Genomic DNA, 19,129 nt, shown 5'->3' on the forward strand with positions numbered 1-19,129 from the left:
AGAGGAACAAGTCACACTGATCATCTCATTGGTGGTGGTATAATATGAGAATTTATAACAAGGTTAAGAGGAAAAAATCCCATAAATTATATATAAAAAATTTCCCATAATCTTATAAAAATTCATCATTTCATATCATTTGAAATATTGGAGTGGCATGCAAGGGGGTGAATTTTGGAGAGACATGTTAGGGTAGACCGGTGGAGGGCAATTATCAATTGCGGGTGGCAATATCTACTATGTTTGAAATGTTTCATGAATCCAGTAATTTCAACCATTTTATTATTGAAGAAACATCCTACATCAGCAAAGAGCAAACTTTAAATAAGGAGAGCGAGTATATATCAAGAAACCTCAGATCCAGGTACAAAGTAGGGGACACAGTTTTGAAAAGAACAAAATTTCATCAATATATAATTTCTACTTGAAATGCTAATAAGCAAGTAGTGACTATCCTAATCCAAAAGAACTCAAGCTCCAACAACTTCAGTCTCCCCCTCGGCCACTGTTTCATCAGCAGGTCTGTCAATCTTCACACCAATATCCTGTGAGTAGTCACCATGAACCTGCACAAGAACAGCAGGAAAAGGACCGCCCCATCAATACATTAGCACTCCAACATTTCAAGTGAGCATGTTTAATGGTGCAATTCGAGATTCTTCTGTTGCAATATTGTGATCAAAATATGAAACTGTAGAATAAGCACGAGAAATAAACCTCCATCAATTTTCCAAGATCAAATTTGGGAGCCTTCAAAATCTTGACTTTTCGGATGAAGACATTCTGTAAAGGGTATATGCCAGTTGTTGCCTTTTCAATCTCCTTACCAATCACCTCAGGGATGAACTTTTGCACCAAATCTTTCAAGTCACAGGATGAAGCCTGGTTGACCATAATTTCCCTCATCTTCCTACGAATCTGACATTAGGAACAGCCCATCAACCAACCAAGAGTTAACACACGCAACTAGTGCATCATCAGTTGAAAACATAAATCAGGGAGAAAAATGTAAACCTGACGGATCTGACTGCTTTGGGCATAGCATGTTCTCTTGACCTGGTTTGGACACCGCTTGGTGAATGCAATGCAGAACATCCTGAGGGTGTAATTATCAGTGGTCTTGACATCCACATGGGCTTCAATCAGTGTTTGCCACTTTCGAACCAGAGACCTCAGCTTGTCAGTTGTGAAGCTCATTCCCTGAAATTTAGAATGAAAAGAAGAATTTGAGAAAACTTCAATATAACAAAACACTGAAAAGCAGAATCATGGCCTTACTTGTTCGATAATAAAATCATGGCCTTACTTGTTCGATAATAAAATTTTATGCCACAAAAAGTACTCACCCAAAAGTTTGTCAGTACATTCCTCCCTTGCACATCCTCAGCTCTGAGGCGGATCTTCCTGAAGGCATGATCCTCGTCATTTTGAAGATCAGCAAGAGATACTTCAAAAACTCGATGTTTCAACCCCTCGGAAGCAATCTGTTAAAAACAAGCCAAATCCAATTTGAACAAACAACAAAACAAACACCTGAAAATATACCAGAATTCTATATACAGTAGAACTTTCAACCAGCTATTCCTGATACAACAACGCAGCAGCAAATAAGCAACCCCAATAAAATCTTATTGTATGGATATCCATAGATCATTCTATGCATCACTCTAATATTAAAGCAAGGATCCAGAATACATGCAACACATCCATCACTCGACTCTCTTACAAATAGATCAGATTAGCACTAAGCATCATAAGACAGTCACATTGGTCGTCCATTACAATTTCCAGATAGCACATCATTCTATTTTTATTAATCCTTATATTTTCCAAGAAATTAAAGCAAACTCAGTGCTTCAAAAACACTACAACAGATGCACAAGCAAAAAGATTTGACAAGAATATGCATTCTCCCCTCTTTCGAACCAAAAGTAATAACAAGGGGAACAATATCATTTAATAAAAAATTCAGTTAAGCAATAGCAAATGAAATATGTAAAGATAAAAGGAAAATAAAAGACAAGAGACCTTAGTTCCTTGTGTTCTGGTGACAAGGGTTCTGCCAATATCTTTGACAGTGAAGCCAGATGGTGCCTTCACAACATACCAATCCTTCTTTGAAAATGGATCAGCTCTGTTTCAATTTTTTTCATCAAATCAGAGAAAAACCCACCACCAAATCTCTAAATAAATGCATAATAACTAGAAAATAAAGAATTTCTTCTTTTACTCTTGGCAGATATACTTACGCTTTCTTCTTCCCCCCTTTCTTTCCCTTTGAAATCCTCTTGTTCTTCCTGCAAAACAACACCAAACACATCAACAACCCGAGAAAGAGAGTGTATAGATTCTAGAGAGGGGGAGGGTGTACCCGACGGCCATGTTTAGAGAACAGCAAGCAGTTTTAGGGTTTGATTGCTGCCTTCTGCTTCTTCTGCTGCTATGGTGAGAAAACAGACTGACAGTAAAGGTTGGTCCTTTATATTTATATACAAATCCTATTAGGGTTTGCCTTTTTTATCTTCCATTTTCACTAGGGTTTCTTGCATGCATACGCGCCACCGTTTTGCTGCTTAATTATCTTTGCCCTTTTTTTTTCTTTTTCTTCTTTTGATTTTACTATGTATTATGCAACAGAAATTAAGGTACTACGGCATGGAAAATTTTGTAATGCTGAGAGAAACTTGAATAATTTCTTTTAAAAATTATTTTAAAGAGAAAAAACAAATATAAAAAGAAGATAAAATATAAAATTTATTATTCATAAAAAATAATAAAAATATTTATATTTGTCTATATTAGTTGTATTTTTTTATTTTTTTTAAATGAACCTTCACCGTAATTTTTTTTTATTAAGTGTGTTTATATGATATTGTGGTGTAGAGTGGTTTTTACTTGAAAATGTATTAAAAAAATTTTAATTTTAATTTTATTTTTGACATCAAAATCATCGAAAAACACTCAAAAAATACTAATTTGATATTTTTTCATATCAAATACATTTTTGAAACACATCCAAACACAAATTAAAACGCAATACCAAATAACCTTTAAATTACTAAAATTATATAAATTAATTAACACATTTTTTTAAAAAATGAAGGAATAATAAGGTGGTTTGAGTAATATAGGCATATAGCCTTGACTGGAAGGTGCGAAAAACTATTCGGAATTTGCCTTAATCAGAGAAATTGGCCAGGGGAATCCATAAACTCCAGCCTTTTTTGGGTTGCCCGATAGCATTCCTTCCCATCTCCACATTCCCCCTTCGTGCTAAATATCCAAAAGTATCTTCTGTGCATCCTAGCGAGATACGGTAAGTTATTTGGTTTTATCAAACATGTTTTTTATTTTAAATTATAATAAAAATTTAAGTTTGAAAAAAACTACAAAAACTACCGTAATACCAAACACACGCTATACTTATACTCCCGTGAATCCCAAGCAAGATCACACCATGTATATTGTACATGGTAGAATGAAAACCCTTGGAATCACATGCATCCAAGAATTCATATATTGAATTCGCAAGGATAAGAAGTTGGCTGTAATAACCGCAGCTGCAACTTTAACATGTCTAAATGACTAACACGACATCCAGACTTTACACATTCCATAAATTCAGCATCCATGACAGACGCAGAACGGATGGCGAATCTCTGGCCCTGTAAAACTGAGCAATCGAAACAACGAAGGCAGCGAAATAAGAGGGAAACAGGAAGTGTATAAAATCTAAATTAGGCAAGAGAGGATAATAAGCCTTGTAACTTTCCTAGTCTGTGAAACTGAGCATTCCAAATAATACATCAAATCCTCATGTCAAGGACTCAGCAAAGAAAAAAAATCAAGGAAAGAGATAACACACGAAGATCATTAGTATAATGCATTTAAATTATACGAATCTGCAGTGTTTGTAAATTTTAGCCTTTGGTCTAGGTTACTGAGGGCCACCTCAGATCTTGGAATATGGGGCAACAAAGAAGATCTTCAAAAATAGCAACCAGTTATGACGAAACTTTCAAGCTTTTAAAAGCTGAAGTAAGCACAGTGAGTTTGCCCGAAGCTCTCTGCTTGTACTCTTTCTCCAAAGCTGCAGTTGCCAAAGATTGCAAGTCTGGACAGTCCTTGTCTTCCTTGTTTCGTCCTTTTGAAAATTGTGCAATGGCTGACGTGCACTGGATAACAAGAATAATAAATTCCTTGTTAGTCACACAGTTTAGAAACCATGTCAAAGGCAGAAAACAGAAAACAGAGACTCCTAATGATAATAAAGCTAGCACATGGCTTATATAAACATCTGAGGAAGGTGAAAATAGAACCTAATAAAAAAATTTCAATGCCAGCATCACCTAATACATGTAACTACATTCTGAAGCGAAATATTTGCGCATGCGTGCATACACATTAAGGAAGAGGATGAGGTAGCTCACCAAACAAATACCAAAAAGCGCCCTGGTATTCTTGCCCCCAGTCAAATCTATGGTGGAAGAATAATATTTCCTTGCTGTCTGAAGGTTTTCGAGTCCACCAAGAGTGTAAAGCACCTGTTGATTCAGGAAAGCAAAGGCAATTTAGTGCTCATCATAAAAGAAGTCGTTATATGAATTGATCAGTTGCTACTCTTGCGCAAATGCTAAATGATAGATTGGAACTGTAGGTGGGGATGATATAACCAAAATAAAGAAGTTACTCACATCAGCATATGCTAAATGAAAGAGTGGAACCGTAGGTTGAGATAATATGAGCTCCTCATAGCAGAAAGCTGCTTGCTTGTACCTGATTTATCAAGGCAGAAACAGGGCTTAAGCTACTGATAAATAATACAGCAGCAACACGGTGGTAGTCATTTGGTAGACCGTAGCTTTCCTAACATATAATATGAAAAAGGAAAATTCCTCACATTTGCAAGGAGACATATATCTCAGCAAGTTCTCTCCAGGCATCATGATCAGCCATAAATCTAACGAAAGCAAAGAGGAAAAAAAATAATTCAGTCCCATGTTAAACTAATATAATCAAAACTGCTAGAAAGGAGGTTTGTGCCTCACGTTTCTAGATACTTATTGAGCCATTCGATTGCCCCTGACAAATTGCCTTGTGCCTTTGCCAAAGCTACCCTTCTCTTGTGTACTACCTACATAAGAAAAATGAAAGTAGCTTGATTTTTAACATCAGTTTTTGTTAATTAACAACAATTATAATTCACAGTTGAGAAAGACAGTAAAATGAGGCTTTACAAGGAATTTTAATTTTGAGAAAACTTGGATACAAAAATTTACCTGATCAAAAGGATTGTCCTCTAAAAGGCTTGAGTATGCCTTTTCAGCCTCTCCCCAAGATCCCTTTGCTTCAAGTAACAGTGCCTCCAGCCTGCCTGTGATTTGTGTCAAAACAGAAAACCATGCCACACATGTTAATATTCAAGTAAAAACATTCCTTAAGATTACTGTTGAAAAACAAAAGAAGGAAATATTCATATTATTAAATTTAAATCAGCCAAACATGGCAAAGCCCACCAATAAAAATTTATAAATATAACAGCCTGAACCAAAAGTAATTGAAGTATATAAGATCTTTTGGCCCTAATCAGCAACACAGGCCACTTCAACTAAAGGACAATAAGCATCAAAAGATAACACCAGCGAAAGGTCACCCCCCCTTCCTAATCCCACACTATGCAAATCTTATATAAGGACCTCTATCATTTGAACCAAAAACAAATCCAGCCCTCTCCATTTCTCAACTCTTGAGCAAACACCTAAAGCCACAAGAAGGAATGTGTGTGGTCATGGTATTAACATTTAGATATCATATTTGAAGTCCAGTGCCTCATTATCCACACTATCACTAAAGAAAAAACAAGCTGCCACCTCACCTTATAGAGCAATTTAAAAATGAGGATGTGATCTTCGAATTTCTTAATGCAGAGCTATTAAATGGTAGGAAAATTGCCTGATAGGGTTATGCATTGCATTCAATTGAACAATCATGAACAAAAAGAAGGCCAAAATTCATCATTAGTTCCCATGCACACTCATAAACACACTGAAGCACACTTTAATGGTTGGTCATATGGTATTTTTAACTTACCAACTCTTTTGCTCTCTGGAAATTTCTTCCGCAACACATTTACACAGTCCTGCAAAAGATTGCAGATTTAAAATTGCATCAACTTCAAAACAGAGAATCTCATACCACCCAACTACAGTAACCAACAAATGCATATGAGTTGAGTCAAATAAGCTCAAATACACCTATGGATGCAAGACTCAAGTATATAACAGTTGTCTTGAAAGGCAATGCACAAAAGAGAGAAGAAAGAAAACATAAAGAAAAAACAAGAGATACGAATGAAGTTTCAAGGATAGATAGCCTTGGCAGCAATATGTACAAAAATCTCTCTTTACTCAATTTACCTCAACATTCTAAATTAGAATGTTCAGAAAAATAAAATCTATTATGATGAAGTTTCAATTTGATTAGAAAAAAATTAGCATGCCCCATAGTCAAGTAAGAAATTAGACAGTTGAGGAAAGGCAAACATCAATAATAAAAAACTCGGGAGCAAGATAATTTGATGAATAATGTGATACAAATGAACATTCTAAGCACATTTTGTTATGGGACAAGGGCTAAGAAAGAATAGAAGCAAAGATAAAGTCTAAAATAATAAAAATAAATAAATACATAAAATCATTCTGGAACCAAATAAATACCAACTGCGAGCCGACATTCAGAAAATCACATATCACCAAACTAAATCTATTGCCAGCATGAAATATCAATTAAATCACAGGTGAACAACGATTTGTGCAAAATACACTTCACCAGCAATCAGAACACAGGGTTTCATGCTATACTTAATGTCAAAAGAACTAAGAAGTATGGTGGGGCATAGATATGAATTTTATTTCTTTGAACTAATGACATCTCAAGGAATGAGGACATATCATCTAAATGAACAACCAGCATCATTTGCGATAGCTTCTACTGAGTGCCTAGGCGAGATTATAAACTGTAAGAACAATAAAAGGTGTGAGACAAGTCTCAGATGTTAAAAATCCATATATAACAAATATATTAACTATTATTGATCTACATAAATTAGTTCTTTCATGATGAGTAGAAACATCTGCTAAAGCACCTAAAGTGACAGAGATTTGAAACTCAAATCCAAAAAACATTGAGCTGCAATGAAACGACTGTTACCTTTGCAACCTCAAGAGATTGACAGTCCATAGCAGCAATTGCAACCTCTTCATATAGAGTCCATTCTACATCAAAAAAGAAGTAACAATAAATCAGTATAAGAATATAATCGAGTCAAGTAATTCATAAAAAAGGGAGCTTAAATCATCGAAACAGCCAGCACAAAGTGTGTGTCAGCAATCCATAACCAATTAATATCAAGTTTCAAGACCTCAGATCTCAATTATTCAACAAAGAAACAAAAAAGTTCATAACTGACTAACCAAATTACATAATCACATTAGTTCTTACTCAGACCCAATTCAAATCAAGCTCCAAACTTTCAAACCCGGAAACAAAACTGAATCCAAAAGACTCAAAATCTACCATAATTGAGCAAAGCCCGGATGAGAAAATCAATAAAACAACCAATCGAAAGAGAGAAAGTACACACCTTCAGAACCAAGACTAGATCTTTTCTTGGAATCATTCAGGATCGATAAACCGTGCTTTAACACCTTGTCAGAACGCCTAACTTTGAGCTTTCTAACCAAGCAGAGATACTCCCATGCTCCTCCTCCTCCATTGTCCACTTGACTCTCCAATCTATTCAATTCTGTCTCTTCTGATTTGGTCACCATATCTGCTTTCCTTCTCTCTCTGTTTGCGTTTCTATGTGGGGGAGAGTTTGAGGACTCTGTTTCTTAGCCGGCTATTTTTTGGATCTGCGATCACTAACGATTTTGTTTTAAGGCACCGTTTGACGCACTGGTTAAACGATTTTTTATTTTTTAATATTTTTTGTTTTAAATTAAAAAAAAATTATTTTTTATCGTTTTATGTATTAATATTAAAATTAATTTTTAAAAAATATTATTTTAATATATTTATAATCAAAAAATAATTTGAAAAACAACATATACCACTTTCTCAAATACTTTCTAAAACAAGTTTGGAAACCTTAATTTAAACTCGGAATATAACTTCATTATCAATTGAATCATCTTTTGATTTTATTTATATCACCCTAAGTATATGTATAAATAACATTTACTGGATAGGTGATTTGCGCTATATCGCGAACCAGGTAAAGTTTTTCCTTACATGAAAGAAAAATGTTAAGTTGATGCTAGTGTTTTAAAATGAGTATGAAAAATATGAGATTTGGATTACTAGCTTAACCTAGTAAAGTAAACTCGATTAATTTAATAATATAATTTTAAAAAAGATGTTGTAAATAACTCAGACAAAAAAAAGACAATAATTAATCATATTTAAGACGAGATAAAAGAAAATTATATTAGAGACCTACCATCGCGCGGCCATAAAAAATAGTTTATTGAGATGGTTCAAGTGTCATTGCAAAAGGCTTCATGTTTGCATCAAAAGAGGTCATATGCGCATTTCGAGAAACAAATCAAAAGGCAAACTAATCAAAATATCATGAGATTAGCATTTCATGTTTTAATTAATAATTTAATTTAAAAAAAACTAAATTGAATAGAGAATCATAAATAAAAAGACATGAAATAACTCAGGTTATTATAGCTTATCAAGACGAGTCATATACAGTTACAAAAGATTCTATATCGACACCAAAAAAGATTGCATGCACCGTTAGAGTAACGAAGTGGAAAACAAATTAAATAAACATTTTATGAGAAACATCTTATGCTTATATTTAATAATTTAATTTTTAAAAAAATTCTAAAAAAAACTAAATTGAACAGAGAAAGATAAAAAAAATAAAAATAACATAACTTATTTTATTGTCAAAATTAATAAAAAAATTATATAGAAAGTAAATAAAAATAAATAATAAAATTTTAAATTAAATAAATTATATATATATAATCTCAATTCGACATTAACATGTGAAAATGAATAAATGCTAAAAACATAAAATAGATGAATAATAATCCAATATTGTCACTTTTTTTTTTTTGAAATTTTTGCTAGTAATGTTCTTATTGTTTTTACCTTTTCATTTATTTTCTTTTTGTGTTCGATTTTTATTTATACTGGTTGTGTTTAAAATTAATTATTATTTTTCAATTATTTATCTTTATATTTCACATAGGATTATGATTTTAAAGAAATTGTAAATGTGTGTTTCACAATGCAGTTCATCATACTTTTAAAAATGTTTTTAACTAAAAATTATTAAAATATTTTATTTTTATTTTTAATATTATTACATAAAAAATATATAAAAAACATTAATTTACCACTTTTCTAAACAAAGAACAATTTAAAAATTATTTTTGAAAAACACAAGTTATATCCACTTAAAACACCTACAGCTGCTCAAACAAGTTCTAAAACCCTACAAAGGGCAAAGGGCAACTAACCAGACTTTCAACTTCCAGAGTTCCAGCTCCAATCACTGCTTGTTCTTGTTTTTTTAATCAAAACTCTGACAATGGAAACATCAAAAGCCATGGAAGAATCAGACGTTGGCATCCTTTGTTACATCTCTCAACTCCCTGGTTTTCGTGGCATCCTCAAACAAAGGCAAGTGATTACTCAAATTCCACAACCCCATAAACACACTATCAATGTACAAGTCTAAATTCGCACACATATATTGCACTTAATTTCAACTGGGCCCTTCTAAATTTGAATCTTTTTAGCATTTTTAATGAAAAAGGAACAAATTTCGATGCTTTGTGTTATTTTTTTTGGTGTTTTCCAGGTATGCTGATTTTATTGTAAATGAAGTTGATACTGATGGAAATGTGGTTCACTTGACCTGTTTGGAGCCTCCTCCTCAGGTGGGTTTGTTACTTTCCGTTGGGTTTCTTTGTAGAGTTTGTACTCTGAATTTTTTGGGCATGTCTTTGAAAGGTTTTTAGTGTTAAAGTTTGTCCCTTTTCTTGGTTCAGATGGTGGAGGAGACTAAGGAGTGTGAGGCAAAGGTATCTGATGAGAAAATGAGTGAAAGTAAGAGTTATGAAGCTGAAATTGAATTGTTTAGATCTCTTGCTGGTGATTCTGACGCTGAAAAGTTGGAAAGTTTGATAAGTCAAGTTGACTCATGTACTGGAAGTGAAGATAGCGTTCCACATATCGTGCTTTCACCGGATTCTGATAAAACACATCGAACGGTTAGTTTTCAATTTGAAAAATTACTTTCCGTATGTTCATGGCTTGGCATGTTCAGTTAGTTGTGGTCCTTGTTGAAATAAATTTGATCGTTATGTTAGGTGGATATTTTTTTTAGCTGGATGTTTTCAAGCCAAGAATCTAACTAGAATGAGTCGATCTTAATTTGGTTTTAGATGCCAAAAGTAAGAGCCTGTGAAAGAGGATGCTTGGCCTACTTTATTCTGGTCTCGTGCATTTCTGTTGTTAGATAACTGCTACTTTGAATTTTTTCAGGCAGTGCATTTCTGTTGTTAGATAACTTGCTACTTTGAATTTTTTCAGGCAGTGCATAATTTCTTCAAGCAGAACTTCAAGTTCCTCGTCACTGACACCACCGACGGACCAGATGCTTCATCAAAATGTATTCGTGTAAGATTAGATTCTGGAGGGCATAAGAACAATGGCAGAAATTCTAAGAAACGGAAAGAAAGAGGTGAAAAACCCTTTGATAGCAGAGGTTCAAGTAATTGGCCAGAACATCTCGGCAAGTTTCTTAGGTAGTGGGTATATGAGGCGGTTTGATATGCTATTTATACAGAAGTTTAATGCCTTCTTGTTATATTCCTATAGTTATCATGCCAGTAAACCTTACCTAAAGGTTTCAACCATTCACTAGTCAAGGAGACCATCCATCACTGTTTAAACACATGTTGAATGTAGAAACCTTAATTTCATCCATTCATGATGGATTCATTGGATTGGGAGGGATATTGTAGTAAAATAAGAAAGTGAAAGCTGACATTAACTGATGTATCTGACAACAAAGATATGGTAGAGATTATGAATTTCTGGTCCCATATGCATTTCCATAATATGAACCATCCAATGAGTATATAGCTTATACTAGAATATGTGAATCAGTTATTAGAAAAATGATGCCTGCACTCAAAATCTAAATAATGTCTTCCTGTCTTTTGACATATGCATTTTTCACATGCAAGTGACAAATTTACCAGGCTCTCTCCTAATCCTTTATAACAGTTGCAATGGAAGTAGTGGCAATACAACTTATCTTTCAATAAGTATACTCCCATGTGTCAGCTTGGATGTAAAGCAAGAAATGTATCTTGTAGCTATATGATAAAGGCAACAGATTATGGGTTCAAAAGTGCAACTTTCTTTTTCTCATGAACACTTTCCAGTTTGCAATTTTGCTTCTTTTTTTTTATGGGAGTTCTTTTTAATTTGTATTGAACAACTCCTGAAAGGCACCGTGAATAAAAAATTTCAGGTTTCATCTTTACAAGGAGAACAAGGATACACAGGAGGCCTTAGGAATCATAGGAAAGATGCTTGGTATTCAGGTATAGCTTGTTAGAATTGTTGAAGGTGACTTATTTTGGTTCACATGTTGCGACATGGGAACGATAGAAAGTTACTGTGAATTGATCAGTGCAGTGCTAAAGTAGCAGCAATGGAAGAGAGAAATTTATTTCCATATCAATCTTTTTCCAACTTTTTTATATGGGAATGATTTGAGTTGTACGCCGCACCCATTTCTCCCTATCTGAATTGTTGATGTGCATTATTTATTCAAAATGCTCTTATCATGCTTAAATAATGTTCTACATTTTGATTGATAGCTTTGTTTGACAGTCTAAATCATTTGGTTTTGCGGGTACAAAGGATAAGCGTGCTGTCTCAACTCAAAGAGTAAGCCGTTTTACTATCACTAAATCTGCTGCTATTGAGTATTCCCTTTATGGTTTTTTTATCTACAAAAATTATTTGGTCCTACCTGCACTCTATTGCTCACTTTGGATATTAATTAAAATGGAACTCTATGCAATTGTAAAGTAAGTTCTCCTCAACTGATATGTATGGGTGGGGTATGGGCATTTCATGGTATGCTTATTGTTTGTACATGATTATGCTGTATGTGTGTCTGTGCAGACAACTCTACTTCGTCTGTGTTTGTGTCTGTGGTGTTATTTTGCTGGGGCATTTGCTAATTTACCCTGTTTTTTGAGTCCCATGGAGAAGATATTTCAGAGAGAAAGTCATTTTTTGCTTCCAGGTTACTGTTTTCAAGCAACAAGCAAGTAGACTAGCTGCTCTTAATGACAGGTTGATTGGTATCAAAGTGGGCGACTTCTGGTAAGCTCTAACTTCATTTTTTTTGGTGTGTTTTTCTCCCAATATGTTGTGTGACCCTTTTATGAGTTGGAGTTGCATAATTCTTCAGCCATGTCAAAGAAGGACTTCTTCTTGGGAGGCTCCTGGGAAATCGATTCACAGTCACTCTACGGTGAGAGTGCTTTCCCACACACAAAATCCTGTTTTGTTTTATTGGATGCTGAAAATGTTGTTCAATTCATCAAAGAAAAAAGTCATTCATGATTCCATTCACTTTTCAATCTCTCGTGATTTGGACTCACAACTTTTACAAATTTCCTTAGAGGGGTCATTGCAGATTCTGAAGACACCATCAAGGCAGCGGCAGATTCCTTAGGAAGGCATGGGTTCATCAACTACTTTGGTTTACAGGTACTTCCCTGATGATTCCTTCAGCTGCCTGCAAAGTTGTAGGCTGACAGTGGTTGCTGATCTTCAACAATTGCAATACTTAGTATATCTTATGTGCATACATTAGTGTCCAGTGATTTGACTTATATGTTAGATTGTGTTCTTTTCAGCGTTTTGGAACTGGTTCTGTGCCAACACATCTTATTGGAGCCACACTGCTCCGAGGAGAGTGGAAAACTGCTGTAAGCATGATCCTTGATCCAAGAGAAGGAGATATCCTTTTATTATTTCCATGTTTGTACCATTAACTCCAGTGGGCTGTTTCATTGGAATCTAAAAACATTATCAAGACAACTTTTAGTATGAACTGCTGTTTTCCTTGACTAAGTCCTTTAAATACAAAGAGATGTGATAAGGAAGGCAAGGGAATACTACAAGGAAAGTAACGATATTGAAGGGACCCTAAGGCAATTACCTCGCCATCTGGTTGCTGAAAGGGCTGTAGTAAGTTGTCCACTGTCCCTTCTGTGTAATTTTTCTTTATCTGATGCCCTGCTAGTATTCAGTGATTCCATGAAAAATGTTGCGGTAAATTTTTAATCTTTAATACGTGATACTTTCCCCTATTTATTTGTATCATCTATTTACTAGCTATGTTGTTGATGGCCCCGCATCTGTCAAGAGATTTGCACCAGATGCAATAGAAGCATGATTACTTCTTTTCTTCTCTCGCATTTCACGATAAACATTTTACTTGCAATATCATGCAGCTTCAGTGTTTGAAGAAATGTCCTGGCGACTACTTGCAGGCCATGAAAGCCATACCTAGGACTTTGAGAATGATGTAAGTGATTATTAACCAATATTAGAATGTAATTTCCTTACGTTCTTGTAAATAGACGGCCTGTTGGAAAGAATTAGCAGAGGCAGTCTATGTTTCATACTTACATAAGTACTTTCTGAAAGCGTCTTTGACACATCACATACATCACTGCAGTAGAACATCTGATAAACAAATTTATGAGTTCGCATCTACACAAATCTTATTGCTCATGAATGCTCCATTACATGGAAATTATTTCAATATTTGATGCATTGTTGCCTTGAAAGGACATTATCTAGTATGCAGAAAGACAGCACACTGCCTTCACAAAATTGGTACAACAGGGATATCTTTTATGTATGTAGCATGCAAGTGCTTAGGATCTTATGAGATAATGTGAAACCTAATATCAGTATTTTAGAAAACATTGTCTTTGAATGGAAAAACCATGTTTTCTATGAGTCATCTTAATAAGAGATTATGGAGAAGCATGTCTTACTGGAAAATAGTGCTGTGACCTTTTAGCTTTCTGGTCTTGATTTCAAGATTTATATTAATGTCTCTTGTCACTATTGTTTAGGTATGTGCATGGTTACCAAAGCTATTTGTGGAACCATGCAGCAAGTGAGAGAGTGCAAAAATATGGTATACTCTTGTATTTTCTGAAGCTATTTTTCTGCGTTCCTTTGTGTGCATATCAAAAAAAGCATATGATTTGAATGCCACCTTCATTATTGTCAAAGAGGTATTGCAACTATTCACCTAATTTGTTATTGTCTCTCCCTGTGTCAGGATTTGACCAAGTTCTTCTGGGGGACTTGGTGTATTGTAAAGGGGATGATTCTGAAAAGGAGACAGTTGGAGTTAATTCCGAATGTAACGATGACAACTGTGATGATACATATGATTGTAGTCATTTAGATGAAACCTCAGGAACTGATCTTCTGGAAAGGAAAAATACTCTTGTTAAGGTCAGCTCTTATATTATAGCTGTAGTACTAATCTTTTTGCTATTTTTAGCAAACATGTGGCACTGTGTGCCCTTAGGAACATCTCTACTGGATCATCCATAGTTGTCCATCATATATGTTGACATTGAATGTTAATATTGTGATAGTGCTTTCTGACGTTCATCTGATGTATAACCCACTGGTAAACCATTATCCTATTTTGTTTAATTTAAGTAGAGTTTTAGATGCCTACCTATCTTCTGGCAGGTGGTAACTGTTGAAGATATGTCAACTGGAAATTATACTGTTGATGATGTTGTCCTTCCTATGCCCGGGTAAGAGAGAGCCGTCATAGTCTTAATGATGAACTACTATGGACAAATCATTTATGAATTGTCCTTCATTTCTTTCTTTCTTATTCAACATTGTAATTTTGTTCTTCTGGCAGATCTAGGGTAATTTTTCCAACAAATGAAATTGCCAAAGTTTATCATGATTTGGCAAAGAAGGTTTGTTATACCTCAGTACATGTTATCTACTTCTTTATGACACAATTGGTTTTTGGATATTTTGGTGCTTGTGAGTATAAAGTTGCATTTAAACATATCAGAAAGATAAGCATGCATATTCCAGGTCTCTGTCAGGTTAAGGTTAGAACAAACCCCTGGCAAAGCCTTGAGCAGGTTAAAATTTTCATCATGGTCTTAAATTATCATTTCTCAGCAAATAGGCAAAAACCCAAGATCTCTCAATACAAGCAGACTCCTGAATATATCGCTCTTTGCACTCCAAGTTAGGGGAGTAGACTACATTGTTTTTGATGATTGTCTTATTTGTTTTGATCAGGATGCTATCAATTTGACTGAAAGCGTTCATCGTGTCAAGTAGGTTACCTAACCTAATCTCTCTCTCTCTCTCTCTCTCTCTCCCCATGCACACTTTATTCTGATTGGTTGTGTGTGTTTGTGCTCTTTGCAGGGAATTTTCCATAACCAGTATGACCGGAAGTTATAGGCGTGTTTTTCAGAAGCCACTGGACTTTGAATGGTTCGCCTTTTTCCTTTTTTTTTATAACATAGAGCTCTTTGGTCTTGAGTCTAAAGTCTAGCCATCTGGATAGTGCTGCAAATAAATCATTTACTTTCTTTTCATTCCAGGGAATTACTTACATATAATGACAGTAATAAACCATTGGCAGAGACAGATCTGGATAAAATTTCCAAGACCGGATCAACAAACATAATAAAACAAGAGGAACAAGGGAAGGGAGACGAGGACAACGATTTATCTGATTGCACAAAGCTACCAGTGTGCTCCCGAAATAGTATAGCTCTATCATCTGACACTAATGAGGAGAGTGAGAGAGAAGTTGAGTCAGAACAAGTCTCTGGTTCTAATTGGCAGGAAACCCAGATGGCTCTCAAGTTAAGCCTCACCCTTCCAGCTTCATGCTATGCAACAATGGCCATAAGAGAGCTGCTGAAAACATCAACATCTGTATGTACTTCTAAAAATTTTCTTCTTTAATGTGTTACTGGGATTCCCAGTCTAAAGGAGCCCCACCCCACCTCCACAGACACCCTAGACTTGCCCAAAAAAAATAAATGGATATATTTCTCCAGCTTAAACTGAAATCACAAAAAAAATATCATCAATTGAACTTTTAGATCCAAATAAGGGTGACAGCCTGAAAATCCTTTACTAAAACAATCATATTGTGTTTTTAGCTGTCATAGTTTCCTTCTGTTTTTCAAGCTGCAGGTATGTGCATGCCACCTTACTAACTATTCGCTATATTTGCAGGTTGCATACCACAAAACATTGAACCAGTGAGCACATCACTGCTCAAAAGATATGTACTTTCCAGGGAGCAGAAGTTACTAATTTATGTGAGCAAACAATTTTTAGTTGAGCTTTTAAAGTATTCCTGAACAGCACAGGTTTAGTGACCAAACGACCCACCTATCTTGTTGATGTTATGCCTCTTGTCAAGTCACCATGAAGTTCTTAAGCATTTTGTCTAGAGACTCGATGTTCACGCAGGTTAGATAGCAGACAGTGAAACTACCCAGCTCGTTGCTCCTGTTGTTTATTTTCCTTGGGTTGTGATTCATTGTTGGTACAGGAAATATAACGAACAAGATTTTACTGCCTTGCCTTTTCTGGTAATTTGTGTTCGTAGCTTAATAGTAATGAAATTATGGTTTCTCTTATATTGAAGATCATGCGTTGTTTTTCCCTGAAGAAAAACCAAGTAAATTCAAATAATTTATTTTTGTCAAGTATTCGTGGGTGAGCTAAAAGCTCCGGTAGTTTGATACTGAATGCATGAATTTACAACAATCAACGCTTTTACTATGATAGCATCATAGCAACTAACTTGTATGATGGTTCCATCTGTAGTTGGTATCGTGGGCATCTAATGAACTTTCAGTAGATATTCAGAGGGGGCTGCAATCAGAAGAATAAAGGATTAAACAACCAAAAAAATTTAAGAGGATAAGTAAATCTCAAATGTTAGATATTGACATGAACCTCAACTGCTAACTCACCTCATATGTGACAAGAACTTTGCTGTAGTTGGAATGGCGAGTGCTGGTTGTGATGCTGGCATCATAATTGTTATCTTTTGACCTTGTTGGTTGATAGAGTTTTATAAACCATGGGTCTTGGTTTTCATGAGCCATGTGTTTTGAGTGCGAAGATGAACATTGTGACTGAGCATCTTGGTGGACAAGCAATCCATCCATAGAAGTTGTTTGCTTGTTTTGAACTCTGATGCTTTGTTTAGGCCGCTGTTTCGGTTCACTCTGTGACCTGAATTTAGCCTTGGAAGATTCTGTGTCAGCCATGTAGTTTGGTAGGATTGAAAATTGATTAGAAAGAGTGTTGGCATAGTCTGGTGTCTCGTAAGTGAAAGAGGCTCTTCCTGGGGTTCTGGAAGGTGGTGAACAGATTGAGGGACTGTTCTGTGATGTGAAGCAGAACTCCTTGTATTGATGTTCTTGCCTAGAGATTTGTAGTTCCCCGGAGTAGAATCTGGGAACCTCTCTCTCTATTCTGTCTATTAATGGATGATTGATATAGCCACTTCTGCTCGAAATTCCCCGTACTTCATGAAAATTAACATCAACTGCCTCCTGTGTATGAATTCAAGTTAGCATCATAAATTTGGTGTTGACGATTAGATTTCATGTTTTTCATTAGCCTTGATGGTACAGCAAGGTATTGTATCATGCTAATGTTGACGGAACTTAGAGCTATGGAGAATTCTCTGATTTTGAAATTAGCTGGCCGTATAGTTCATTCTTGAAAAGATACTGTGATTTGTAAAGTACTGCAGATAAAAATCGACTACTTACTCTGTGTCTTGATGATCTGCTTTTCACGGAAATTTGTGATTCCCTGGCCATCTGAGCTCTTTGACAACGAGTTCTTGCTTGTATTGTCATAAGTGTATGCATTCGCTGAAGAGTAGCAGCTGTTTGTTTCCTCACCTGGTGACCCCTTACTAATGCTTGTAACTTGACTAATCCCCTTAACGCACACAAAGCTTTCCTGGCCTGAAAAATGGAGCAATTGATATACATGTCTGATCCATGAAGGTTGGTTAAAAATTAAGTAGAAAGGAAGTTTGTATGAATACCAGGTAAGAACGAAAGACAGCTTGAATCCTGGTGGCAGCTGCATCTTCTACTGCCTTTCTCATTCTATTTGCTGCACGTGTTTGTGGGACAATTATTTTAATAGCTTCAGTGGCTGGCAATGCAAATGATGATCTATGTGCTAAATATGGGGTGGTGATGACTGAGTCAAGAGATCTACGACCCTTGCAGACTCTCTCTTTCTTCGCAGATTTGCCAAAGCTCCATCTCCTCTTAATAGTTGGATTCGAAGGTACAATTGCAGTTGTTGTATCTTTCTCTGCATAGAAATAGATATCTTTCTTCTTGCATTTCTCCTCCTTTTTTCCTAGAAAGAAATTAATCATCCACCTGCTTGCCTTTCCCATTGTTTCGTATCACCCCATCTAAGATCTTACTTCAAATCATATATAACAGTCACTCGAGAAAATGATGAGCAACTATATGATTGCAAAGTAAAGAGTTGCACCTGTCTTAACTTTCCAGTTACTTGAGCACAAGGACTCGGTCCTTATTTATACACCATTATAATGATGTTGATGTTTGTTGACTCATGCATGCATGTTGTATCTATGTATACATCTTCTTCGACCTGACACCGGTCAAGTGGATTTGTACTCGTGTCATATTTTATTGGCTAAGGCCTGCAGAAGTTTCCCTGATCAAGCCATTTGCCACACTCCAAAAGGTTAACGGTAAAGATTCGACGTCCTTGATGGAGCTTTCACGCCTGCTCAAACTAGTGTCTTTTCTAGGGCTAGTTTATCCTCAGTCCTTGGTGCTGTTCCACGCAAAATGGGATTGGTTAAGAAAGGGTGGCGGGGTTGGGGTTAAGTATTTAACTGGACACTGATCTTTTCTGCTGCTGCAAAAACAGGTAGATAGGGAAGTAGAACCTTGCATTGCATTGC

At 35.5% G+C, this 19,129-nt stretch overlaps 4 protein-coding genes across 6 annotated transcripts; 1 reads left to right on the plus strand and 3 right to left on the minus strand.

Moving 5' to 3' along the window:
- Window positions 1–251: 251 nt before the first annotated feature.
- On the minus strand, window positions 252–2,531 carry LOC18098948 (40S ribosomal protein S3a). Its single transcript, XM_006382711.3, has 7 exons — window positions 2,372–2,531; window positions 2,250–2,297; window positions 2,029–2,134; window positions 1,347–1,484; window positions 1,015–1,200; window positions 718–918; window positions 252–566 (listed from the first exon to the last, which is right to left on the minus strand). Exons 1-7 carry the CDS (start codon window positions 2,380–2,382, stop codon window positions 471–473), a joined length of 786 nt encoding a protein of 261 aa, XP_006382773.2. The 5' UTR covers window positions 2,383–2,531; the 3' UTR covers window positions 252–470.
- Window positions 2,532–3,704: 1,173 nt separating this feature from the next.
- On the minus strand, window positions 3,705–7,937 carry LOC18098949 (uncharacterized). Its single transcript, XM_006382712.3, has 9 exons — window positions 7,643–7,937; window positions 7,210–7,274; window positions 6,091–6,139; window positions 5,280–5,374; window positions 5,049–5,134; window positions 4,901–4,960; window positions 4,695–4,776; window positions 4,431–4,544; window positions 3,705–4,175 (listed from the first exon to the last, which is right to left on the minus strand). Exons 1-9 carry the CDS (start codon window positions 7,827–7,829, stop codon window positions 4,005–4,007), a joined length of 909 nt encoding a protein of 302 aa, XP_006382774.3. The 5' UTR covers window positions 7,830–7,937; the 3' UTR covers window positions 3,705–4,004.
- A 1,557-nt stretch (window positions 7,938–9,494) lies between these two features.
- On the plus strand, window positions 9,495–16,794 carry LOC18098950 (multisubstrate pseudouridine synthase 7). 3 transcript variants are annotated; one of them, XM_024601210.2, is made up of 20 exons: window positions 9,495–9,702; window positions 9,884–9,962; window positions 10,074–10,295; window positions 10,618–10,832; window positions 11,567–11,639; window positions 11,932–11,988; window positions 12,353–12,432; window positions 12,521–12,583; window positions 12,735–12,822; window positions 12,972–13,074; window positions 13,202–13,305; window positions 13,572–13,645; window positions 14,205–14,269; window positions 14,417–14,595; window positions 14,842–14,909; window positions 15,023–15,083; window positions 15,421–15,458; window positions 15,553–15,621; window positions 15,732–16,071; window positions 16,378–16,794. In XM_024601210.2, the coding sequence occupies exons 1-20, from the start codon at window positions 9,611–9,613 to the stop codon at window positions 16,405–16,407; spliced, it is 2,100 nt and encodes a 699-aa protein (XP_024456978.2). In that variant the 5' UTR covers window positions 9,495–9,610; the 3' UTR covers window positions 16,408–16,794. The 3 variants fall into 3 exon arrangements, with proteins under 3 accessions (XP_024456978.2, XP_024456979.2, XP_024456980.2); XM_024601211.2 differs by lacking the exon at window positions 15,732–16,071 and having other exon boundaries at window positions 9,506–9,702; XM_024601212.2 differs by lacking the exon at window positions 16,378–16,794 and having other exon boundaries at window positions 9,507–9,702; window positions 15,773–15,918.
- Window positions 16,795–16,829: 35 nt separating this feature from the next.
- Window positions 16,830–18,616, minus strand: LOC18098951 (protein IQ-DOMAIN 19). Its single transcript, XM_052452904.1, has 4 exons — window positions 18,221–18,616; window positions 17,937–18,137; window positions 17,127–17,714; window positions 16,830–17,025 (listed from the first exon to the last, which is right to left on the minus strand). Exons 1-4 carry the CDS (start codon window positions 18,584–18,586, stop codon window positions 17,005–17,007), a joined length of 1,176 nt encoding a protein of 391 aa, XP_052308864.1. The 5' UTR covers window positions 18,587–18,616; the 3' UTR covers window positions 16,830–17,004.
- Between the last annotated feature and the right edge of the window lie 513 nt (window positions 18,617–19,129).

Source organism: Populus trichocarpa, chromosome 5, assembly GCF_000002775.5.
Source record: "Populus trichocarpa isolate Nisqually-1 chromosome 5, P.trichocarpa_v4.1, whole genome shotgun sequence".
Lineage (NCBI taxonomy): Eukaryota > Viridiplantae > Streptophyta > Magnoliopsida > Malpighiales > Salicaceae > Populus > Populus trichocarpa.